Here is a 27,434-nt window from a genome sequence, read left to right as displayed (position 1 = left end):
GCTAATTGGAAAATGATAATTTGTTGCTGACTAATTTCCTCTACAGAAATTGAATTTTGTAGCTCTATGTGCAGTTAAATATAGTGGAAAATTTTCCACCTAACATCGCTATACATAATATCCAAAATTATCCGGATTATGAAAAGTTTTTTTCCAGTTGTTTCTACGTCGGGATGAAGTAATTAAGAAAACTATGCAAGGAAGCAAGCACGTAGCTAAGGGGTGGGTCCGGACCTCTCCTTTGGAACCAGAAATGAAAGAAATTAAAGAAGAATGAAACAAAAAGAAACGAGAAAAAGAAGAATTAGTGTTAAAAATATGAAGTTATAGTAAGGGTTTGGTTATTCCTTCTTCTTAGGAGCTTTGTGTGGAGGAAACGGGAGGAAGTCAAGTTGAAGATGGATATTATTGTAACGATTATTATATTATTGTATGGATATTATTGATGCTAATCTACATCAAATGACGATCGATACACCGGTTCGATGGATAAACCGGTTCGATCAGATAGACTCTCAGGTAGAACATAAGAAATGCCCGCAATCACCAATAATATGGGCCTGGCCACATAGATTCCAGTTACATTTGTTAAAGAAATTTTAAATTTCGTGGCAATACTAATCCATTTTATAGGATGTCTTTTCTGCCGAGAGAGATCTCATTTAATCCTTGACGGCATTAAACGAAGATAAGAGAAAGAAGAAAGAAGACAAGAACCGAGTTCGAATGATCTCGGAAGATTGTACTTTCAATAACATATCCTTTTTGTCCTAACAAACCAATATGGGTATGTTGCCAGTAAAATAGTTTAGATTGATCGAGCCCCTGGTATGTAACCACAGAGTTTCATGTCACGCCCCCCTCCATTACGAAATTCTGGCTAAACGAACCAATATATGTTGCCAGTAAAATAGTTTAGAATGATCGAGTCCCTGGTATGATAATCACAGTATTTCGTCACGGATCTTCCCTATTACGAAATTCTGGCTACGTGCCTGAAGGAGGTCATGTAAGGAGGCTGGATATTAACTCTAGCAAACCAATCAATGGATTTCTTGCCACCTAGATGCAGTTCTAGCGTACGCGGAAATCCGAATCTACATACTCCTTTTCATGTTTCTACTAGTCTTACTTATCTCGGTATCATTTTTTTAATTCCCAACTCACCTGGATACCACATCTCACAAAGATCACAGGCCAAGCAGAAAATCGACTTAGTCTTCTCAGATGTTGAATAGCACAAGTTAGGGGTTGAAGTCCCTCGCCGAAATAACGACGCAGCAGCAACTTACAACGATACTCCTCTTTAACATTGTATGACGTTATATTATTTGCAGTTAGATCATGATCTCTTCAATCCTAAAATGTTAGTCTTTTATCGACCACGAAAACTTTCATCACGTATTTATCCATCATAGACAATGTAAATACCTACTCACGTGAACTATCACTGTCTACATCAGTTCCTGAATCGCTCCAGGAACAGAAGACATTTACATTTGTCATAACTAACATATCACTGTGATGTGACGTCGAGTGCACTGCATTTCATTTCATTTCCCCAAAATTTTCCCTCTTTTCACTAAACTTTAACATTCACTACCTATTAATTACGATTTTGTTCTGACGTGCCCATCACATAATAATATACGAGTATTATGTTCCCTTAACCATATGTGTGTCTCCTCGAAAGCCCCTATACCTTATATCCATTGCCGATTATGTGTTGTCATCCTTCTGCCTCCATCTTGATGAGCATATCATTAGTATAACATAATTGAATAAACAAATAAATAAATAATTGCACTCCCTCTTAGACCACGTAAATTTTATATGATCCTCCTTAATAATTTAGGTGACACTTACCCGGAAAAATTGCGCAACAAACAAGAGCACGACAAAAAATAACACTGATGCGACTCTATTTCACTGCATTCTGGTGAAATGGAGTGACACTAATATTACTTGGTGTTTGTTTTTCTGATACTTAGAATAATAAGTTAAATGACATACCTTCATACTTAAATTTTCTGAGTGAACTCTCTCCACCATGCCCATGACAAGAGGTTCTGTAAAAAAAAAAAAAAAAAAGCGTCGTCCATTCAATTCGCACTATTGCATTTTCCTATCTCACTTTTTGTTTCATCTTCTTCTATTCAATTGTTTTTGGTTTATAAGCACTGGACGTTTTATCTAACTGCGCGAGAACTAAGATTTAAATGTTGACCATTTTGTAACGTAACCCCACACGAAAAAAATCCTTCAAATGTTTTTTTTTTTTCATAGACTTTACAACGATATATCAAGTGACTTACCTTCCTATTGAAAATTTTCGAATAATTCATCAGTATCCCATGAAGAGCCTCCTTTTTTGGTAAAACAGCATAACCCATTCAATTCGCCCGATAATACACGGTGTATATCCTTATATCTCTTTTTGTTTCATCTCTTTGTCTTCAATCGTTTGCAATTTATAAGCGCTGGACGTTTTATCTGAAACACTGTTTTCTTTTGAGACGTCATTTAAATTCGCAATTTAAGTACGGTTAATTTACACAATTCTAAGTTATAACAAATAGTGTGTCCCACGTCTGGCTCTTTATAAGAATCTCAAGGCATTTGCAAGCAGTTGCGAAGAAAGGAGAAGTTCAGAGAGGTACAGACTTCGCCAGACAGAATGTTTGGTATTTTAATTAATGTTATTAGAGCACATATTAAAACAACAACACACTAAGCAAGGCTTCTTCTTCTTCTTCTTTTTTGCCGTTATGTATATTACTGTTTAGGAATATGGAAGGGAACGAAAAGGCAGCAGGATCAATTCATAAGAGACGTGGAAGATGAAAAGAAAGGGATTAGACTAGAGAATGAAATAGAAGTAGACAAGGAGATAAACTATTTAGATATGAAAATTAAAAAGTCAGAAGGAGGAGAGTTTATTACATCCTGGTATCAAAAGAGTTTGCAGCGGGAGTATATTGCCACAAACGGAGTGATGTGGATGAGGGTACAAAGAAGAATTTCATAAAAAGCATGGAGGAAAGAATAATAGACCTAAACGCAAATGAAAAACAGAGGAAAAGGGATTTAAAGAAGTTCTGGACACAACTAAGGAGAAATGGATACAACGAAGAGGATAGAGTGACAAGAAACATAGCAAGAGAGAGGAAGAAAGAGGAAGGAGACAAGAACAAAAAATGATTTGGAATAGAAAGCCTAGGCAAAGAAACAGAGAGGATGCTTCGGAAAGCAGGAATAAGGACATACAGGAAAGGAGAAAGCAGAATAATTGAACTAGTCAGGAAAATCAAGAGAAAAGCAATAGCGGATAAAGGGGAAAAGGGGGTAATATATAGAGTAGGATGCGCAGAGGGTAACAAAATTTACTTAGGAAAAACAAAGAAAAAGATGGAAGAAAGGATAAAACAGCACAAGTATGATGTAAGATTGAAAAGGGATAACAATGTGATATATAAACATCAGAAAGAGACAAACCTCAGAATAGGGTGGGAAGGAGCAGAGGTCATAGAAGTAGAGATGAGAACTTCGGTGAGAAAATGGAAAGAAGTCATGGAGATTATGAAGGCAGGAGACAAGGTGATGAATTGGAATGTAGGATTCTCGATAAATAAAGAGTGGGAGAAGATTCTCCTTAAAGAACAAGAAATGAAAAGAAAAAGTAAGAAAGAGAACAAACTAATAAGAAAAATATGGATAATTAAAGGCAGAATGTATCCAGGAAGAAAAAGTAAACTTTTAATTGGACACGTGTGGAGCTAAAAGTGAAAGTGAAAACCACCAAGTGTTACTATTTAACGAAGGGGCGGACCCTAATTAAATTTGATCTCCGGAGAGTATATAAGAGGTGACCAACTCCCAAACAGCCAGACGGAGTGAAAGTCTGATGAAGACACAGTTATTGTGTCGAAACTGTTACGTGATTGTGTGTTTTGTTACATATTATCACATAGCCTTGCTCAGTGTATTCTTGTGTTTTAGTATAAAATGGAAACAAGGCCTGATAGAATAGTTATATTAAAACAACATTTTAAATATTGTCTATACAACAAGGGTCGTTTCTTCAGCCCCTTATGAAAGCAGCAGAGCATAATTGTAGAATCATAACGAAAGGGAGATGATTAGCATATTTAGAGTTTTTTTAAGGCAATGTCACATATTTCAACTAACGTTGTTTAAAATGAAAGTATATTGGAAACCAAATTTCGTGGTTTCCTGAATGATGCAATAATCCAAATGTTGAAAATTTGGAAGTACTCGCACTCACTTGCGTGATTGTAACTTGTCTTTCTACGATTTGCTCGAGACAACACATCTACGTCAGTTTGGCAATGTTGTAGCAGATTTTTCGTCAGTATCAGAGAATAACCAAATATGGATATGGATTAATTGAAGGATTTGCGAGGACCGACCGAACTGCGAAAAGGACTGAACGAAGTTTAAAGCCGGGAGTGTAGAAAATGTCGTGTATTATCTATAATCTTTAATAGATTTGACAGATATACTGAAGAACGTTTGCACTATCTTACACAGCAAAAACTGAGGTGTGGAAACAACACAAAATGACTACCACTTCAGCGTGTTTCTTGTGTGTCAATTCAGCACCAACACGCACGGTCACGGTCACGGTAATTTTGAAGTTTTGAGTAGAGTATCAGGCCGAAGCCCCTGACTCCATGAGTTAGATGGTATAAAAGATATATGCAACATGTGCAGGTGGTTTGTTGGGTAGTTCTACTGTTTTGTTAGGCGTGGTAGACTACATCGGTAACTGTCGCAGAGTAGCTGATGATGATATCATTGCGATCGCTGGAAAGATATTAAGTGCGTGGCGTGCGATAGACATTTCGTAGAGCGAATTCGGTGCCGATGTTAGCTATTGCTGGATTAATGTGTCGGGGTAAAGTACGCCAGAACTTACTGTTAAGATGTCGCAGTAGTTCTCTAACAGTAGGAAGTTCCAAATCTTCCAGAATTGGTCTGTTTCGGGTATATCTGTCGTGACCAGTGATTATACGACCAGCTCTAGTTTGCACACTTTCAAGTGTTCGAAGGAGACTGTGTGAAGCGTGTTGCCAAGCAGCGCATGCATATGTGAGGGTGGACAGGACTATCATCTTAAGTATGTGAACGCGGACCTCATGAGAAATTGAACTGCAGCGAAAGATGGAATATAACGCTGAAATTTTTCGTAAAGCTCTTTGCTTGATGTTGCTGATATGTGCGGCGAAAGTTAGCCCACGGTCTAAAGCCAGTCCCAAGTATTTGGCGTGGGTGGCGTGAGAAATATGTGCATTCTCATAGATAAGATATCGAGGGACGCGGATCTGTCTTCGACTGTGGATGACAGCACAACTTTTGTCTGTATTTACTTTAATCCTCCAACGTCTTGCCCATTCCTGAAAACTTGTTAGTTGACGTTGCATATAGATGTAGAATTGTGCAAGAGAGCTACTGGTCGTAAAAAAGGCAGTATCATCGGCGTACGTTGCGAGAAAGCAATGTGGTAGGGTCGGAAGATCTGCTGTATACAGAGTATATAAAAGAGGTGAAAGTACAGCGCCTTGTGGAACACCTGATTTGATAGTCCTAGAGGAGGATTTGACACCGTCAACAGACACATGAAATTTTCTGCCAATGAGGTAAGAACGAAGTAAATGCAGAAGACGATCTGGAAGGCCTTGGGTGTATAGTTTATATAATAGCCCTGCTAACCAGACTTTATCAAATGCTTTTGAGACATCCAGGTATACTCCAAGGGTGTGTTGTTTTCTGTTGAAAGCCACTGTTAAGTGATCTACTACACGTACGAGTTGCGTAGTAGTACTATGTTGTGCACGAAACCCAAACTGATGGGATGGTATGAGATCATTATTGACTACATGCTGTCTTAGCCTCCAGAGTAACACACGCTCAAATAATTTACTTAAGTGTGACAAAAGACTGATCGGCCTATAGTTTTCCGGGAGCAGCGGATTTTTTCCAGGTTTGGGTATGGTGATGATACGAGCTTCCTTCCAGGTCTTTGGGAAGTAGCATAGTTGAAGGATGGCATTAAATAAATAAGTTAAGAAGATCAGTAATTTCCTTGTTGGGTGTTTCAGTATCTCAGTTCGAATCTTATCAGGCCCAGATGCTGTCCTTGCCGGCAGACGTTTGATATGTCTTTCTATTTCCCGAGGTGTTACTAAAGTGATATCTGTAGGGTTTTGTTTACTTATGGTATATAAGGTAGTTCGGATGTGCTGTTGGAAATAAGGATCGAGAATTGCTCTGTTGGGCTGGAACTGTTTTTCCAAAGAGTCGGCGAAAATATCCGCTTGCGACTGAAGGTCTTGAGTCAGTCCTTGAGGGCCTTGTATGACTCTAGCTTTTGAAGCGTTTATAGTACGTTGGAATGCTTTGTAGTACGTCCAGATTTTGCGATCATTTACTGTAACATTTCGAAAAGTGTCTTCCCAGTATTGTTGGTTTTGTCGCATAGTCAGTATCTTGAGCTTTGCACGCAGTTTGTTCCATAGTGTCTTATATGCTGGATGTAGTGTGTGCTGCCATTGACGCCTAGCCCAGTGTTTCAGATGAATATACAGGTGTAGATGAAAACTCGCATTGACCAGTTTGGGTTGAAGAGATTTTGATGGTGGTACTTGCTGTCTCTGCAGTACGAAGGGCTAAAGTGACGTGGGAAACTGCTTGTTCTATGTCCTCAATGGTGGCGGGTCTATCTCGTAGATCGATCATAGTGTTTAGTTCCCGTTTAAATACATCCCAATCAGTTTCTATTTGTTTGATGAGAGGGGTGGTATGTTCGAGGCTGCGGTGTGAGACGTGGAATATGACAGGGTCATGATCAGAGTCTAAATCCGAGATGACATAAGGATGCACAATAAAGGATACATCTTTGCAAATAGCGACATCAAGCACATCGGGTTGACCACCGAATTTTGGATGGTGAGTCGGGTCTCGTGGAGCACTGATGATGAAGTTGTCATTTTGTGTTGTTTCAACACCTCATTTTTTACAGTGTACTCTCAAAATAACCTTTCTAAGTCATCACTACTTGCTAGCACTGTTTTATATAAAATCATATCGTGAGTTATTTTCTAAAATTCTGCAATGATTTGCCGTACCTACGAGTTTCCTTTCTGAGATTCCCAATTCAAACCTATTAGGATATATTGGTGTAAGGCGTCTCCAGCGTTGTTAGGTTTAATTGAGTGCCAATCGCCATGCTTAGCATTAAGATCTCCAGCCAAGATTACTTTTGGCCCTAAGCTAGCTATGATATCGAAATCTGTGAGCTCTAGTTGTGTAGCCGGGGACCTGTACCCAGTGACTAATATCAATGGAACGCCTGGAGTTATTAGCTCAACAGCAAGGGCCTCCAAAATAAGTAGGGGTGGTATTGTAATCAACCTGACTGGGAATGACTTTTTGATTATAAGTAACAATCCTCCTTTCTGTCTACCCACTCTATCCTGTCTGTACACAATGTAGTTGGGTAATCGCCAAGTAGTGATTCGAGCAGTAAAATGCGTTTCTTGTATAAACATAATATCAACTTTATGTTGAGTGAGAAATCTAATAAGCAGGTGTTTCTGCCCTTCGAGACCATCTGCATTCCACGTAGCAAGAATAAGGGAGTGATGGAGAACCTTGGATTTAGAAGCAGCCATCATCAACCATTTCTGCTATAGTTTCTATTACAACTGCAGCCTGAGAAGCTGATTCGACTGCTTGTCGGAACCGCGTAATCCCACGTTTGATATGCGTTATTATTTTACGGAAAGATAATTCCTTGAGAAAGGAAAGAACGGACTTTAAGTCCAGATCTTCTTTAGAGTTCCCTTGATTGAGTGCAGAAGTTGACTGTGTGTGGGAAGAAATGCTGGCTTCAGGATCATTACCTGTAGCCATTGGCTGGTTATTAACAGAAGTGGGAATGGGGGTTTTCTCTGTCGTTGTTTCTTGTAAATTTTTCTTGGGTGCTTCTGGGCGTTTCTTTGGCTGCTGTGCCGGTAATTTTAGTGCTTCAGAGTAAGATTTAAATACCGGGCAACCACGATAATTTGCCGGGTGATCCCCCTGACAATTTGCACAAGTGGCGGGTGTGGATGTGTCTGGTTTACTGCAAGACTGTGTAAAATGCAGTTGCCCACATTTGAGACACCGCGGGTGAGCTTGGCAGGTATCTTGAGAATGCCCCAAGCGTTGGCACCTGTAACATTGCAGCACTGAAGGAGGATTATAGGGTTCGATCTGGACCTTGTAGTGTAGCAAGTTGTTAATTGCGTAAATCTCTTTAACAGCTGCAGTTCTCTCCAAAGCTACCAAGAACAGTGGCATCAGTATTTTCTTATCATCAGTCTTGCTTTTGCGAGACATTTGGTGGACACTTGTTGGTTTGAAGCCTAATCGTGTAAGTTATTCCTTCAGGTCATCTAATTCGGTGTCAATAGGCAGTTTACGGACAACTACCTTTATGGGCCTTTCATTTTTTGCTACTCCTGTGGCATATTCAGTCTTTGTTTGTTCACAATAAGCTTTGATAGAGTTATAGTCATCTTTGTTAGCTGCTTGAAGTCGGATGCGCTCCTTATTGGGCTGAGCTAAGGGAGGCTCCTTCAGTGCTCGCGACAAGGTCTTTATAAATGTATATGTGTTCGTTATTCCGTATATGAAAATCGGAGGCGGCCTGAGACTGGAGAGCTTGTTAGTTGGTGCATTGTTGTTGCTGGTACTAGTATTACTGCTTGTTCAGGTGACAAAATATCGAACCTATTACTGGTGGGGAGAGGTGGATATTCTTGGGTGCTGTAAAATTGTTTTTCAGCCTTGTTGAGATTTTCCAAAGAAGACCTACGCCGCTTAAGTGTTCCCACTACTGTGAAATCCATATCTTCAGTGTTTTTCGACGTTGATGGCTGCGAAATACTTGTCTGTTTAACTGCAGGTGTTTTCAATTTTGTCTTCGCTGGAGCGGTCGTTTGCTTGTTTTTACCTAAAGGCACAAGAAAGTCTTCTGGTTTATATGTTGATCGTATTATTTTGCCCCTGTTATTGGGAATTTTGCATGATTGGGCCTTTTTCTCAGATTTGACTGGTGTCTTCTGAGAGACCATCTTTATACTTAAAGTAGGAGATGGCGCCAGCTTAGCAGAAAGGGGGGTAGCGGTGTACCTCTTAAATGGGTTGTTCTTAGAGCAATGCTTTAAGTTTGTAGGTTATTAATCTGCTTCCTCCGAAGAGGAAGCACAAAAAGTAATCGATAACCAGTACAGATGCCTAAGTCGTCAACTAATTTCGCTTGTCTCTTCCTCCGAAGAGGAGAGTAACAAAATAAATCGTGAAACCAAAAGAAATAGCAAGGTCGTCAACAGTGTAAGATCAAGTTGGTGGTAGCCTCCGTGGAGGCTTAAAATCAATTCGACGGTTGTTTCCTTGAACTCAAAGAGCCAAGTAATCCAACCGTATAAGATGTTCGCGACTAAAATAAACCAATGGGGATGGAATACCTAAATGACTCGGTTATTTTTCTCCGCCAGCTACGGATACCCTATTTTTTTTACCTGGTTAGAGATTCCAGGTTGCCAGTTCGAGCACCAAGCACATCACCTTTAGAACATATCAGAAATACCTCGTCACTAGCTGTGAGTATTTGCATTGTTTTTTATTGTTTGGTACACGCAAAGTTTTTCGAAGTGTATTTCGTATTTATGGTAAGTAACTAATAACATTCTATGTTTTCTGTAATCTGTCACAATAATATTGTTGTAAACCTGTGAATGATCTGACAACAGTTACACAGATAGCAGTACGTCCACCTATTTTCTTTATCTGCAATTCTTGTGTCTTAGCACGTATGGACAGAAGATGGCAGAACTGTTGCCTATGTAACTGTTATCAGACGATTCTCAGGTTTACAACAATATTATTGTGATCGATTACAGTAAACATAGAACATTATTTGTTACTTGGCCAAAGGCGCAAATCTGTCTTCAACATTGGGGGGGACAGGTAAGACGTTCCCATATATATATCAGGGGAGCAGAATTGTTTTCAGTGACGTATTTAGGAGGCTATCGGACTCATTCTCCCCTCGAAATAATTTGTTAGTTTTACGCATTCCACGTACAACAATAATCCTTCTTACCATTTTTAAGAATGTCATTGACTTTCCATTTTCTTATGCTTTTTGTTCAGAAATAATACTGTATTTGTCAAATTTCATTCCATATAAGAACTGCGTCCTTAATAGTTCTTTCTGTCATCCTTTCTATTTTTCTGTTTCTTTTTCTTGACGTTACTACTTTCATTTCGCCTATCATACTTTATCGACCGTTGTCAGTTGTGATTCAAGTTGGCCGTCATCAGTAACACCAAAACTAAGAAGAGTTGATAGCGAAACTAATGTACCACACCAACATGCGCGGATATCAACATGACAGGACTTTAGTTATTATAACAAAGGAACAATTATATCGTTTAGTTATTTTTAAATGAAGGAAATGTTTGCATTAAAGAAAATCAAAACGGGGGAATAATTAGCCCGGGAAATTAGGACGGCCAAGAGGATGTTTTCTTTTTCTTGTATGAATAGAATAAAGGGTTAGATTCACCTCTAAATTTTTGTATCATATCATATAGGATTTATCGATCTGTAATTCTTGCCATTATAACTTCAAAATGCATAAATTAAAATATATTTAATTCTCAAACTCAGGTGGGCAATTGCCCACTTCCTTCCTTGTGTTGGGCATAGCCCTTGAAAGAAAATCCTAAATACGCCATTGGTTGTCTTCAACATTGGAAGGTGGGCAGATTTGAGGCTTATTCTAGATAAGGGAGATGAAACTCATATTACGGTAGATGAATCTGATCAACTGTTGTAGAGTATATTATATATTAGGTGATGTTGATGAAGTAGTAGTACATATCAGTATTACAAATCACTGATGTGAAAACATTCTGAAATCTGAATACATGCATATTTATAATTGGTATGTTTCTAATTAGGCATCCACAAAGATCCACGTTAAAATTGTTTTATAGTAATATAATAATATAAATGACGCCTTCCCCAAAACCATGAAGAAAGAATATCAATTATGTATGACGCAACAATACTCTTTGAGCAAAATGATTATAATCTCAATAACATTACAGGAATCGTTTCGGAAATCTGACGCATGTTATACTCTTTACTTAACAGATGTAACCTTAAGATTATAGAGAAAAATGTTCCAGCAATTGAATTCTTTTCTTTGCTTACGAAACGTCCTCTCTCAAAAGAAAAATTGGGACACGCGGAAATACGTAGGAACAAACCATGGTTCGAACTAGCAGAGAAGAGAAAACAGGCAAAATTACGTTGGCTACAAAATCCGAATGAAATAACTACACAAAATTTCGTAGACATCAGGCGAGGAACTTCCAAAACTCTTAGAACAAAGAAACGCGATATTTTGAAAGCTAAAATTTTGGAACTTGAAGATAATAGTAAAAATAAAAACATTCGGGACATGTATAAAGGGATCAACGAATTTAAGAAAGGCTATGAACCTCGTTCTTATATATGAAAGAAAGCTGATGGAACAGTTCTCACTGATACAGACAGCATTTTAAATAGATGGAAAGATTTCTTTGACGATTTGCTTAACACGCAGCCAAAAACTAATGTGCGTGGAGAAAGGAAGATACACACCGCAGAACCATATATTCCAGAACCCAATCGAATAGAAGTAAAAATCGCTATAAAGAAATTAAAGAAACACAAATCTCGGGTGTAAACGAAATTCCGGCTGAGTTAATTTTAGCTGGAGGCAAAAAATTGTGGAACAAGATACACAAACTCATTCTCCTTATCTACAACAAGGAAGAATTGCCACAAGAGTGGGAAGAATCAATCATTGTTCCAATCCACAAGAAAGGCGACAAAACTGGCTGCAATAATTATCGAGGCATCTCTCTTCTGTTAATATCCTATAAAATCCTTTCAAACATTCTATTAGCAATATTGACCCCATACGCAGATGAAATGTTTGGAAATTATCAGTGTGGATTTAGACGAAATCGATCAACTATCGACCAAATATTTACCATTCGCCAAATACTTGAAAACAAGCGGGAATACAGTAGTCCGGTACATCAACTATTTATTGATTTTAGAAAGGCTTATAACTCGGTTAGGAGAGAAACATTGTACAACGTTCTTACAGAATTTGGAATACCGATAAAGCTAATTAGATCAATTAAGGCATGTTTAAATGAATCCCAAAGTAAAGTCCGGGTAGGAAAATTTTTGGCCACGAGCTTTCACGTTAACAATGGCCTGAAACAAGAAGATGCGTTGTCGCCATTATTATTCAACTTTGTCCTGGAATACGCTATAAGGAAAATCAAAGATAGCAACCAGGGCCTAGAGCTGAACAGTGTTCACCAGGTTATGCGTACGCTGATTATGTAAACTTAGTAGGGGATGATAGGAGAAAAATAGAAAGAAATGCAAAGGTCTTATTAGACGCGCTTGCATGGACATGGGTTTAGAAATAAATGCAGAGAAAACTAAATACATGGAAGTGCGTCGGGACCGTAATACGGCAATTCATGTATGTGTTAAAATTTTAAATAATAGTTTTGATAAAGTGAATACTTTCAAATATCTAGGATCAATATTAACAGACGAAAATCATATTCACGAAGAAATTAAATGTCGACTAAAAACAGGGAATTCGTGTTATTATTCAGTTCAAAACCTCTTGTCGTCGCGAATTCTGTCGAGGGATTTGAAGCTTAAAATGTATAAAACGATAATCATACCTGTTGTTCTGTATGGTTTCGAAACATGGTCGCTTACTGAGTGCAGAGCATAGACTGAAAGTATTTGAGAACAAGATCCCGAGAGAAATATTCGGACCAAGAGGAACGGGAATAGGGAATGGTGGAAACTTCATAACGACGAACTACGTAAATTATACGGCTTACCAAACATTGTTAAGGTCATCAAGTCTAGGAGGCTTAGGTGGGCAGGACATGTAGCCAGGATGGAAGAAAGTAGGAACGCTTTCAAAGTGTTAGTGGTAAGACCAATCGGAAAACGACTTTTAAGAAGATCTAGGCGCAGATGGGAAGACAATATTAAGATGGATCTCGCAGAGATAGGAATACAAACTAGAAACTGGATCCAGTTGGCTAAAAATAGAAGTCAGTGGAGAGCTTTTGTGAACGCGGCATTGAACCTCCGGATTCCATAGGCTATAGAGTTAGTTAGCTTACGAAGCATGAGTAGATGCCTAGGCTGATACTACAAATAGATTAAATGCGCATTTACTGAAAAGATGGGTTCTACTGACGTTGGATACTCTATATACTCTTCGTGTGCTAGGGCCTAGGGGAGAGGAGGAGATAAGATTTCATATCAGGTTACGTCACGCACAGTCGCACGCCTTCATTTTCATTAAAAATGGAAAAGCCAAGAGAAACAAATTTCATCTCACTTTCCTTTGTGCCAGTCGGACACAACTCATCACAGTTATCTGCAAAAAGCACTTTTCAAATCGGATTATTGGGAGAGCCTCCAGTTCCAATGTTGGGGGGGGACATGTCTCCCCATTTCCCCGGAATGTGTGCCCGTACCTACAGCTGAGACAACTTTCCAGCATGAGGAGAGGGGCATATCCTCCTCTGGCATTTATTGCAATTTGTGCCCAAATAGCGGAAGCGGAATTAATACATATTGATGAGACTACTAAACTCACTACAGCACGACGTTCAGTTTGAAATACTACAGAATACGATTCTTTTTTAGAAAAAAAAATGGAAAAGCCAAGAGAAATCAATTTCATCTTACATTCCTTTGGAGCAGTCGGACATAAATAATGACACTTATCCGAAAAAGCACTTTTTAAATCAGATTATTGGGGGGGACAGTCCCCCCCAGGTCCAAGATTGGGGGGGACATGTCCCCCTCGTCCCCCCCGGGATTTGCGCCAGTGTACTTGGCATAAGTGCCAAATATATTTCGCAAAACTTTGCTCATATTAAACGATAAATATCAATGCAAATTCTCCCAGGTAGTAACCAGTTATTTCTGATATGCTCGGAAGGCGATGTGCTTGGTGCTGAATTAACACACAAGTAACACGCTAAAGTGGTAGTCATTTTGTGTTGTTTCAACACCTCATTTTTTACAGTGTACTCTCAAAATAACCTTTCTAAGTCATCACTACTTGCTAGCACTGTTTTATATAAAATCATATCGTGAGTTATTTTCTAAAATTCTGCAATGATTTGCCGTACCTACGAGTTTCATTTCTGAGATTCCCAATTCAAACCTATTAGAGTTCAATAGGCATCTTAATCCTAAATATTTTGGCGAGATGACCAGTAGTGAAAAAAATTATCCCCAGATTAGCTTGTGTCTTCGAATTTGAATTTGGTCATCAGCACAGATGTGCCTCTTAGCCATAAACAATACGAACAACCGATATTGTAACAGTAAAAACGATATAACTTCGTAAATTATACAGTATTTGCCAACAAATTACTATCAATTTGTGTAGAATTCTCTAGTTACAAATACTATCAGTGTTTGACGCGCCAACGTGCATGCCAAATTTTTAGAAGTTTGCAAGTTTGATACAAAATCATCCGAGATTAAAAAAAGTACAATAAAGGGATTTATAAATGTTTGTCTCATAACTAAACTTTTCAATATACATAGAAAAAGTAGAACAGATTCGTATTTACCAATATGATTGATTTTAAAGCTCTCCTAATAATTTAAGGAAATATTGGAATATCATCTTAATAAAGGTGTAAATTGTATCTACATTGACACTCTCAACCAAGGATGTTATAAAATAGAGGATCTGCCGATATGTATCTTTATACTATTAAATTAATGAAGCCAAAAAACAACCGAGCATCGATAAGTCTGATTGGCTACTCTCGTTTTCGCCATCGTCTGGCTACTTATGCTTCCGCCATGATTGTTAGCTCAAAATATGCAATCTTATTGGATGGAGTGAGCAGAGTAGGGGTGGTGAAACTGTGACGTATGGCTTCAAGATTTTGTTGTAGGGGCAGATCCTCTATTTTATAAGATCCTTGCTCTCAACCATAATGACAAAGAAGTAGTTATATTATTGTAAATAAAAAAAAGAGAGAGAGAGAGATAAAAAAAGAAAATTCTATCTACGCCGCTGCTTTGTTGGATAGTTGATTTGTGTAAAGGTACTTAGTTTTGGAATAAAAGCAACAAACATTGTAATTTTGTAAACAATTTTAAGTTTAGATTTCTCGATGAAACTGCGTTTAAAGACGAAAATCTCCACAACGACAATGAACATCGTAATTTAGAATTATCTAACATTACTCAACTATTTTTCTGTAAAATATAAGATTACAAATGTAAAGCTTGTAATTGTTAATTTCTATGACTTATAGTTTTGATTTTGTACAAAGGGCGCACCAGAAAGAGGAAGGTAGAAGGGATATAGTTAAATAAATTTTGGCATATTCGTTTCTTAGGTATCAGCTCAGGTCCTATACCTTGATATTAAGACGAAGATTCGTCTTAGAGCTGTCGTAACGATGTGTATCCTAGCGATTTACGATATCCATTCCCCGAGTCCTTCTCGTGCGAAGAGTTTTGTTCTCCTCACGCTTCCGGGTCTACGTCCTTCGTTCCCTCTATTTCCAATTTGGTAAATGAATGTGGAATCGATACCTCCTACATTCGTGACGAATAGACGTCATATGAAAAGTTCGAGAGGCATGTGTCGTGTCGTGCACCTCTAAGCGATTATGACCTCAGGATGTTCCTCATTTGATGGCGTGAATTGTCAAGGAATTTCGTGGCAGCAGAAATGGAGTTGAAAGATACGGAAGATATCCGGGTGTAGTAACATTGAAGCTACATTCTCTCCCTAATAGAAATCAATTACATCGCATTTCATAAGCAGTGAACGGCGAACAATGACTTTAGGTGAGCTGATTCATCAGAAAGTGAATAACAATTAATCATGAGGGATTACATATTAATAGTCAGCAAGAATGAGGAAAGTCAAGTTGCAAGGTTTACGGAAATATGTTGGGTAAAGAGAAAGCCTACAAAAGCACCGAGTTTCATGTCCATAATTAAGTTGTTCACAAAATGCTCTAAGGGCTTTTGACTACAAGTAATGATTTTAATTTTAAAAAAAATAAAAAATAAAAGGATTCATTTGAAGATGATTAACTGCGAAGTCACAGATGATATGAGTTGAGCTCAAGACTCGAAGGTATACAACAGGGCCGCTCCAAAAGAAAGTGATATAGCTCATAGATCGACTACAGGAAGAGCCTAGACGATTTATTTTAAATCTGAAAAATATAAATGATGTATTCAATTCCTTGTTACTGATAAGGAAAATGTCACTTTCTCTTTCGTTTGAAATTGAGAGATAGATATCATTTCCAGTGGCGACATGAGCTGTGGAACTTAATAACGCGGACAGGAAATTATACTTCTTTCTTCTTGCTCTTAAAAAGCACGAATTTCTTTTGTATTCACGATACTTAGATTCTGGAGCCATTGAAATCTAGCCTGTTTCCGTTGTTCGTGCACCTCCCTTACGTTTCTAATCGAACTGAAGTTTATGCTGCTCGACCCTCGCATATCGTATTCACCGTTTTAGCATCATAATCGGCAGTAATTCCATTATTACCACTTGTACTTTACGGGTTCAACTTTAGGACCTTCGCATCAACTTCTAAACTAATGTAGTCACACGACAGGCATTTCCTACTTTGTATTTGTTTAGTTATTAATGAAAACAATGTGGAAAATGAGTAACAAAGTACTGGCAGAATTAAAATCATTCTCTATGAGGGAAATATTTTATGATGAAAATAGTAAAGATGTCTATAATAATTTTTTAAATTACATATTCTAGTTAATACAAATAGGGAAGATTGAAGTAGTGCAATATCTATATACAAGACGCATGTGGCCTTTGATTATTTTAGTAGTTTCCACTTTTGAAAAGGGTATATATAAAATTGATTTATATTGTAATTTATTTGTAGATTCTTGACTATTACCAATTAACAACAATACAAGTAAGCATAAGAAACTAAAATAATTCACACAATATTAATATGATGCTTATGCTATTATTATGCATTAGTATTAGAAACGTATCCAGACGGTGGGCGTTCCAATTAACAATAGTATGTGAACACCGAACCTCCAATTCTAATGTCAGTCAGCTCGAAGCAAACTGACAGCAACCGATATTATTCTCACAGTACAATGGTCTGCAACTAGGGAGCACGGTACCCTGGGGAAGGGGAGTGAAAAGTGTGCAAGAGAGGTACAAACTACTGACAGAAATAATTACAAATATTAAGAATGTTGTAACAAAGATGAGTTAAATACCTTACAAACTATGATTCTATTAAGAACAAAACTGATGAATGGAGAAATAAGGCACAATGGTATGCAGAAGTTTTACTGCAAAAGAATATAAGTTGGTCAGTATTAATATTATTATTGAAGATTTGAGAGTTCAATGCTGGATCTGAAATCGCAAAAGTGGTCAGACTAACGAGCAATAGAAAGGGAGAGTGACCGTGAGTGTATGCGGTGTTCACAAAGCGAAACGCCAGTTTAGCAAGGTTGGGAAGGATCAGGTAGAGATCTGCACGGACCGGAATGTTTAGCCTGGGCCCGGCCCGGCCCGTGAAGTTATAATGTGAGGCCCGGCTAGAGTCCGCAATATGTTTTAGCATTTAGGCCTGAGCCCGGCCCGAGCTCATGTGATAATCAAATGAGCCCCAAATACAAAAACTTAATAACGCGAAGTTGTATTTTTACTTACAGCAGTTAGAGGTTTAATTTTGCAGTTGTGCTTTAAAAGTTCTCCAGAAAGAACGGTCTAATAAACATCGTTGTACAGTATATTTACAAAGTTAAGCCCGAAAATGCCCGAGAAATATGGTTGTATATTTAAAAATTTACGGCCGGAGCGCGGTGTGATATATGCTTTGCAGGCCCGAGTCCGGCCCGCGAGCTCGGCCCGGGCCCGTGCAGACATCTACCACTTGGGAGGAAAAACAATTTTTTATAATGATGTTTAAAACTCGCTTGAAAGTTCGTGCTAAGTACATTATATTGATACGATGACAGCGAGGAATTCTCGCCTACGTGAACATTGTATGTTAAGGATTGTACTTACATAAATCACGTTTAAAAGTAAATCTTTTTGATGTGTGGTGTTTCTTTTCTCAAAACATTTGATTGAAATATCTTTTTCAATTAATTTTCTATTACTTAATTAAAACGTTGTGCAATAAAGAAATGTGATATTTAGAATGAAGGCATTTGGAAAAAAAATCTGTATTTGCCATATCAAATCAAACGGTTTGGAATATTTACGTATGGGTTTATATTGCTACCAGTGATGATATCATACGTCACCCAAACAACTATTTGAATAAACTACTTGAGGTTATAGTAGTATTGCGAAATAGTAAATAAGGTTGAGGACAATCAGGAAGATGCCCTAAGAAAATTAGTTCTGGGTCGAAATTTCCTTCCGGGGTTACCTAAATTATCATTGTTATTCACTATGGTACTAAAATCACATAGTTTATTCTAACAAGCTAGAAATTGTCTATTATAATGATATACGAGTAAATACAACAAATATGTTTCTTTCAAATTGGAAAACAGAGGAATATTATATATACAATGCATGAAATTGATTTACAAGCATAAGTTCTTAATTTAAAATTTTGGTCTTTATTTTTGCAGCAAATGTGAAACTTTCTGCCCACTCTATTATCGTGATATCCTTGCCTTTGTGTGTGGAGGATCAATCGTATTTGCTTGCATAGTTTTGGTAACACTTACAAGTGTCGTAGGACTGAGAAGAGAAGGTGAGAAAAAAGAAAATAAATAAACAAAAAATAAAATAAAATAAAATAATAATTATTGTCGTAAACAGTAAAGAATAAAAATTGGTTAAGGTATTTCCTGTTACTTCTACCATTTACATACTACTCGCATGATTATTGATCATTTAAGTATCCCAATATCAGTGGTGTTTTCACTAACTTATTTGTGTTTATAAATACTATTTTCTTATTTATCCTCCTTATATTTATTACAGTATACAGATAGTCGTCGTTAGGGTCGTCAAGTCTAGGAGGCTTAGGTGGGGAGGTCATGTAGCTAGAATAGAAGAAAGTAAAAACGCTTTCAAAGTCTTGACTGGAAGACCAATCGGAAAACGACTATTAGGAAGACCTAGGCGCAGATGGGAGGACAATATTAAGATGGATCTCGCAGAGATAAGAATACAAAGTAGAAACTGGATCCAATTGGCTAATGATAGAAGTCAGTGGAGAGCTTTTGTAAACGCGGCATTGAACCTCCGGGTTCCACAGGCCATAGAGTTAGTTAGTTAGTTATACAGATAAAATCTCGCTTCCAAAGCATAGTCACCCAAATTCCTACAAGCGAAAATCTCGTACGCACAAAACATCGCCATAACAATACATGAGTTTCTGAGGTCAAAATAATAATAATAATAGGGAAAGAAAGAACACAAAAGTGCTTAATTTAAACGTTAGAAGCAAGGAAAATTAACTGTTTGAAACGCATTGGCCTCTCTCTCTCTCTCTCTCTCTCTCTCTCTCTCTCTCTCTCTCTCTCTCTCTATCTATCTATCTATCTATCTATCTATCTATCTATCTATGTCTATCTCTATCTATACAGGGTGTTTCAAAACAACACCAACAACGTTTGGGAGGTGATTCCTGACACTAAGATAAGACGAAGAGTATAGACCATCCAGTGTGCACAAATTCTTCTTTTCGGAGTTGTAGACTGCCGAAAATATACAAAAATGAACTTTAAAAATCCATAGCTTCAAAACTATGGAACCTACCTAGGTACCGTAATCGGGTCAAGACTTCACTTAAGAGCAAATATGTGCGCTATTCAAATTTGTGCTACTTGTTTTAGAATCCTAAGGCACTCATACAACATTTTTTATAAACGGAGTTTGGCTACTGGCATATAATTTGAAGTACTCCCCAACTACCCGTCAAAAAATTGTTGGAGAAGTAACGCAGGATTCTGAAGTTTGGATATTTGAAATTTTAATTAATTTATTTATTTTTGTTTTCGGTAGCCTATAACTCCGAAAGGAAGCATTTGTATACCAAGGTTGGTCTATGCTTTTTGTCTCGTCTTCGTGTCAGGAATCACCTCCCATACGTTGTCGGTCTTGTTTTGAAACACCCTATATACATACGGTGTCTTCCTGTTCTGCCTAATACCTGTTCTGCCTAATGACCCTCCAGCACTTTGTAACGCATTTTTGATTTAATCTTATCTGTAGGCAGAACAGGAATTCCTGTTCTGTCTAGGTTCTGTTCTGGCTAATTCACACAAAAAGGGATATTTAGATTTGAGGAAACTTTATTAGTATCTATTTCCCCTTGATTTTCAAATATCATTCAAGAACTCTTTAGATTGAGCACGGGAATAGAACGAATTGTTTAATGTGACCAAAACCCATAAAAATCATTTTTTGTATAACAAATGTAGGAAAAGTGCCTGGTATAATGTAAAAAGCAAAACACCACATTTACGTTGAGTAAAATGATTACACAATTTATTAGAGATAAATACTTCCAAATATCTACAAAGGAAACTTTGGAAGAACAAAGTTTGCTCTAGAATAACAAATTAAAGTATCGGAAAGGAAATACAGTTTTAACTTCTTAAAGTCACATATATATCTTTTCATTTTGAGAGAGAACAAAACTTCGAAACACTCACTAAACCCACACACAACCTTCATTGTTATACATGTAAACTGTAAGCTACAGCATCTACATAGGAAATCATATCCAATTGACCCGACTCTAATCTACTTTGCAAGGACTTAATTCTCTGCTGAATACGCTTATATTTTAGTTTCTGTTCTCTTGGCTTCTTTCCAACTTCTACAAGCATAATTCATCTTTCATTTTCGTTCTGCTCTTGCTGTAAAAGCTGGACAAGGGTAAACATATTCGGATGTTCCTTTGTCAGCCTTTTATTCAACTTCGAATGCCAGCCCTCCACTATATTGGTTGTCCTTTCTTCTCCGTTGTCATAATGATTCCATAGTTCACTGGAAAACATTCTCTCATCATGTAACATAAGAGAGCAAGCATTAGTATTGAACAACATTAAGCAAACAAATTATAACGTTTACGAATAGATAATTGTCTGAAATATCTGTTGAAGTTTCAACGAAAAGCGCATCAAGTTTCCTGCCAAAATGTATGAAATTCAGCATGCAGTAAACAGACTGAAGGTTCTAACACAGGGTACAAAATCGCAACAATCAAAGTGGGAGGGGACAGAAGTACAAAAAAAAATCCCTTCACACTGAAATGTATTTACATGGGGAGTTCAGATATTTGAATATCCATAATTATTACACTTACACAGCTAACAATTATCTCAGCCATTAATAACATATGAAATGTACGTAAATTACATATGAATTAATGTAATTAATTGGCGGGCTTTTGACAATGGTGTCAGTGTCACTTTATTCAGTGACAATTAGAGCCATTTTCGAAAACTATATGTTTGAGGAAACACTGGAATTGGTCAACATAAGCAAATAGTTTTGTCTCTCTTTTTTTATTGCAATTTTGGACCAATATACTAAACCCAAATCGGCAATGAGGAAAAATTATTGCAATAGGAAATTACGTGTTTTATATAATTCGTAAGAAAAAGTAAACCTAACTATACAGTACTTATGGTGTAAACTTGGCGTCTGCATCGTTCAACCACGTTCCAACCAAATAATCGTGAAAATCGTCTCGAATCGGCACTTCTGGTTCATCTTCTTGTATATGAAAGTACATATCACCAATTTTATCAATGGGTACAAGTGGTAAAGCACTAGCTCGTCGTATCCACCTTCTAACTTGAATATCTTGACTGTACAATGAAGATAAACCCAGTCACTGGACTTTTCTCCAGATGCACTAAGTATAGTGGAAGAAACAACCACGAACAGTAGCATTAGGAAAAGATCTAAATAGAGCATTGATAGCAGCCCTTTCAAAGTCCACAACAAGTTTGGCAGGATGCAAAGTGAAACCATTATCAACAGCCTTCTTCTTAATTAAGCACAGCATTCTGTAATAATCATCCTCTTTTTTGCTTGGCAGTAGACAAAGTAGAAATGGAAAGACCTGCCCCAAATATTTCCCCTGTAAGGTATAAAGTTGATGAAATAGATGTGGAGCAGCTTTAAATGTACCATCCATAAATAATGTGTCCATAGTTAGGTTTACTTTTTCTTACGAATTATATAAAACATATGTACTGTAATTTCCTATTGCAGTAATTTTTCCTCATTGCCGATTTGGGTTTAGTATATTGGTCCAAAATTGCAATAAAAAAAGAGAGACAAAACTATTTGCTTATGTTGACCAATTCCAGTGTTTCCTCAAACATATAGTTTTCGAAAATGGCTCTAATTGTCACTGAATAAAGTGACACTGACACCATTGTCAAAAGCCCGCCAATTAATTACATTAATTCATATGTAATTTACGTACATTTCATATGTTATTAATGGCTGAGATAATTGTTAGCTGTGTAAGTGTAATAATTATGGATATTCAAATATCTGAACTCCCCATGTAAATACATTTCAGTGTGAAGGGATTTTTTTTTTGTACTTCTGTCCCCTCCCACTTTGATTGTTGCGATTTTGTACCCTGTGTTAGAACCTTCAGTCTGTTTACTGCATGCTGAATTTCATACATTTTGGCAGGAAACTTGATGCGCTTTTCGTTGAAACTTCAACAGATATTTCAGACAATTATCTATTCGTAAACGTTATAATTTGTTTGCTTAATGTTGTTCAATACTAATGCTTGCTCTCTTATGTTACATGATGAGAGAATGTTTTCCAGTGAACTATGGAATCATTATGACAACGGAGAAGAAAGGACAACCAATATAGTGGAGGGCTGGCATTCGAAGTTGAATAAAAGGCTGACAAAGGAACATCCGAATATGTTTACCCTTGTCCAGCTTTTACAGCAAGAGCAGAACGAAAATGAAAGATGAATTATGCTTGTAGAAGTTGGAAAGAAGCCAAGAGAACAGAAACTAAAATATAAGCGTATTCAGCAGAGAATTAAGTCCTTGCAAAGTAGATTAGAGTCGGGTCAATTGGATATGATTTCCTATGTAGATGCTGTAGCTTACAGTTTACATGTATAACAATGAAGGTTGTGTGTGGGTTTAGTGAGTGTTTCGAAGTTTTGTTCTCTCTCAAAATGAAAAGATATATATGTGACTTTAAGAAGTTAAAACTGTATTTCCTTTCCGATACTTTAATTTGTTATTCTAGAGCAAACTTTGTTCTTCCAAAGTTTCCTTTGTAGATATTTGGAAGTATTTATCTCTAATAAATTGTGTAATCATTTTACTCAACGTAAATGTGGTGTTTTGCTTTTTACAATATACCAGGCACTTTTCCTACATTTGTTATACAAAAAATGATTTTTATGGGTTTTGGTCACATTAAACAATTCGTTCTATTCCCGTGCTCAATCTAAAGAGTTCTTGAATGATATTTGAAAATCAAGGGGAAATAGGTACTAATAAATTTCCCTCAAATCTAAATTTCAGATAAGATTAAATAAAAAATGCGTTACAAAGTGCTGGAGGGTCATTAGGCAGAACAGGCAGAAACCATACATACATACAGACACACACACACACACACACACACACACATATATATATATATATATATATATATATATATATATATATATATATATATATATATATATATATATATATATCCAAATAACAGAAAACTTAACAATCGAATCTATTTCAGTTAAATTATTTGGTGAGAGTGGACTGCGAATCTCACAGGTGCCCAGTGAGGCCAAAGCGCTGAATTCTTGCCAAAAAGTAGAAACGCAATATAAAGCTGAAAATTGTAAGAAAATCAAATAGTTCGGTGTCTGCAGTGGCTACAACAATGTATTCAATATGTAGAAGAAAGATTTGGATATAAATTTACAAGCAAACAACAAAATAATACAGTTTTTAGGTGGCACGCACCAAGATGCACTATATGAACATATCTTTGGAAGTCTAAAAGAAACTCCGTGGACTGAAATGTTTATGTTATTTCCATACTATTTCAATAAATATGTAGAGTTTCACATCACAAAAGGGAATATTCATTATACACCCGTCTAAATTATATAACAGGTTATATGATTGGTATAAACACGCGCGTGGGCAATATGCTTTGATTTGGTAATTTACTATTGGCTTACATTCTTACATGTGAAAGGAAAAAAATGCAATTATACAATCGACAATTGAAGAAAAGATCTTGCTTCTCAAAATTATTTCAAAGTTATAGAGGATTCGATATGACAATGATGATGCAAGGACGCTTCAATACATAAAAGTTATCTCATCACAAGTTTTCGATATGAATACGTTTTCTGATGTATTAAACATATTAGACCTTAAGAAGAGTCGTTTTGACATATGATTAGCGTTATACTAAAGACATAACTTCTGCAGGAAACACGTTTGTCGAACTCTTTAGTATGGCACTAATCATGCGTCAGAACGACCCTGCACAAGGCTAGAGTTGCTATATTTTAAAATTAGAAAAGCAGGGGATTCTAAACCGTTAGTACAGATGTGAACTTGTGTATTACAAATACTGACCAGGGATTCTTCGGACCTTTTTTGTGTGTGATTTCTTTGTTGAGTGACTCTTCCAATGTACTTTTCTAACGAAACTAAGGTAAAGCAAATTTAGTTTTTTCCTTTAATGTTTTATTAAGTTCAACAAACGTGTCAACACAAAATAATTTCTGAATTTTTATCATAAGAAACGTAAGACATATTCAGGTGTCTTGGTCCAACTCTTATAGAATTCTAATCATTTTTAAAGATTGTTACTTGAAATCGTAGTAACATACAAAATTACCACGGTTTCACAATATCTGCCACGCGCACTGGGCAAATGAGCCGCCACGTGCAGCTCACAGCCTGAGTCTGAGCGCTGCTCCACATTTAACTCAATCGCGATTGAGATTGACACAGAGATATAACGTTTTACGTTGAATATAACAACACTTTATCAACAAAGTCGTCTTAGATTTTTCTCCAATCCAAAAAAGCGGGTGTTTTTTAGTGATTAAGAGATGATTAAGCGGGGGACGGATATATGACCTGAAAATCGGGTGGAACCCGCTAAAATCGGGTAATATGGCAACCCTACATAAGGCCCATTATGATTTATACGCATCGGTAACCTGTTCAGATTGTTTCATATCTTGCATCGTGCAATACGTGGATTCATTTCAAGGCTTTGATTGGAACAATCTGAGCTGGAGTAAGCTAAGGTTCATTACATTTGATTCCATTCTCACTTCTGTGGACGCATCACATAAAACAAAACACTGAACTGATCAACACCATTTTTAATACGGTGCTATCTTATAGTCCGAAGATTATTTAGCAAACATTGGCGCTTCAAAATGTCGCCACCAAGGGCGCGGATCCTGGGGGGCCCGGACCTCCCCAAAGCTCATGTGGGCCTCACACATTGTATTTATGAAAAATTTGGCATAATTTGAATGCAATTTGTCTTAAAATCCTCATATATGTCGTCTGCATCTGAATGGGGCCCCTAATTACAGAGAAATCGGCGCTCTTGGTCGCCATCATTAATCCAATATGGCTGACTAGAGTTTATTGCTGTGAGTGAATGCCCGAGAAGTATGACTAGATGTTGGAAACAAGATGAGGCCTGGGGGCGAAGCCTCTAATGAATTCTGTTGGCAACATTCCCAGAATCGACTTATATTCAACTTCGTGAGTGCGTGCATGGGCAACACACGTCTAATAACCTAACACTTGCTCTCACATTCGCCCCAGCTCAATTCGAAAGCAGCACTACATGCAGAATGCGCTTTTCCTAAAACATTTTCATGCGCTATATTTCCCAAAAGTGCAAATATTTGAAGGTTTTTTTCTTTGCACACAGTAAAAATAATGTTTCTGCTACGACATATTAAAAAATCACAGGCATGATGTGCCATATTTTCTATTGAAATGCCATTTTTTGTTTGAACACAGTTTACATGCTTTCAGTATCACAGCATTTTTCAAATACGGTATTATGTAGTACTACTACATATCACATCAACATTCTAAATACACAAAACGATACATACCTGTCCGTTGTGCAACCATGTTTACCAGCTGCTGAATATCTATACGCGCTGTAGGAATAGTCGCATTAAACTTCAACTTCCTATTTTCTGTCACTAAGCAGCGCCTCTCCGTCTTCTGCGGGTAACCAAGCTTATGCGTGCCATGAGGTCGTTGTAAGCTGCTACCACTTCATTTCCTGCACACTATCTTACGTGTGCACTATTAAAGTTTCATAATAACAAATTATTTTGCGTCAGTCTTTTACTTCTTTTTGCAGGTTTTTGTCAAGAATTGCCTGGTTTGGCCCCATTGTGTGGGAGTTCAAAGTTTATACCAAGAATCTAGTGTATCAAGAACCCCTCAAGTTGAGAAAGAAAATAAACTTTTCTGTATACAAACTTTTCATTAAAAATAAATATTAACGTCTCTCAGCGTTTCCGAAAATTCAGACTATAAGGAGGGAATTTCTATAAGTTTTTCTCCACATTTAAATCAATGTTGCCCGTCATCATCATTTGAGAACGATTGATCCATTTGAAATGATCTTTCTGTCTACTGTAGTGTACTGATATTTATTTTTAATTTGCAGAAATGTAAGGTTTCCTGTGCTAAATACGTTTGAATTGAAAATATATCTTATCCGTTATAAAGAGGTAAATGGCATGTCAGTAATTTGTATAGGATGGAAGTGTATAAGAAGAAGACTCTTCGCGTCCATATCTGAGAGTGTATCTTAACAAGGTGTCCACAATGAAAATTTAACTGTATACCTACTTTAAGTGTATATACATACAGCAATATTTTTAACATCCGACACTGAAGAAATAGCTATGACGAAATTTTGAACGGTGAGGGTTTGCCTTAGGCGAGGTTTCGTCTTGAGAGTTCGGGACAGGCGAGATTTCACCACTGTCGGTTTGAAGTTTGAGCTCGCTTGAGTATAGCGGCGAGGTATTTGCCATGCGAGATCTCATCCAGGCGAGATTTTGAGCCACAAGGGTTTGAGCAAGGATGTTCTCGCCACGCAAAGTTTTGGCCTGCGAGGTTTAGTACAATCTATTGCTTGTCTGTGGAAGCAGTAATTTCTCGAAACGGATTAGGGAAGCAAATTTGTGGCATGAACGAACTACATTTT

General features: G+C 37.2%; 1 protein-coding gene across 3 annotated transcripts in view; it reads left to right on the top strand.

Moving 5' to 3' along the window:
• LOC145678455 (major facilitator superfamily domain-containing protein 12-like) overlaps window positions 1-27,434 on the top strand; it is a 67,791-nt gene that overhangs the window by 37,735 nt on the left and 2,622 nt on the right. For all 3 annotated transcript variants that reach the window (XM_081748609.1, XM_081748607.1, XM_081748608.1), the window contains exon 8: window positions 18,818-18,942. In XM_081748609.1, coding sequence (XP_081604735.1) covers window positions 18,818-18,942 — 125 coding nt within the window. The remainder of the gene's footprint in view (window positions 1-18,817; window positions 18,943-27,434) is intronic.

This window comes from Thermobia domestica, chromosome 2 (genome assembly GCF_964235325.1).
Source record: "Thermobia domestica chromosome 2, izTheDome1.hap1.1, whole genome shotgun sequence".
NCBI classification, from domain to species: Eukaryota; Metazoa; Arthropoda; class Insecta; order Zygentoma; family Lepismatidae; genus Thermobia; species Thermobia domestica.
The sequence above is the reverse complement of the archived record's forward strand: the minus strand, read 5'-3'. Positions and strand labels throughout refer to the sequence as shown.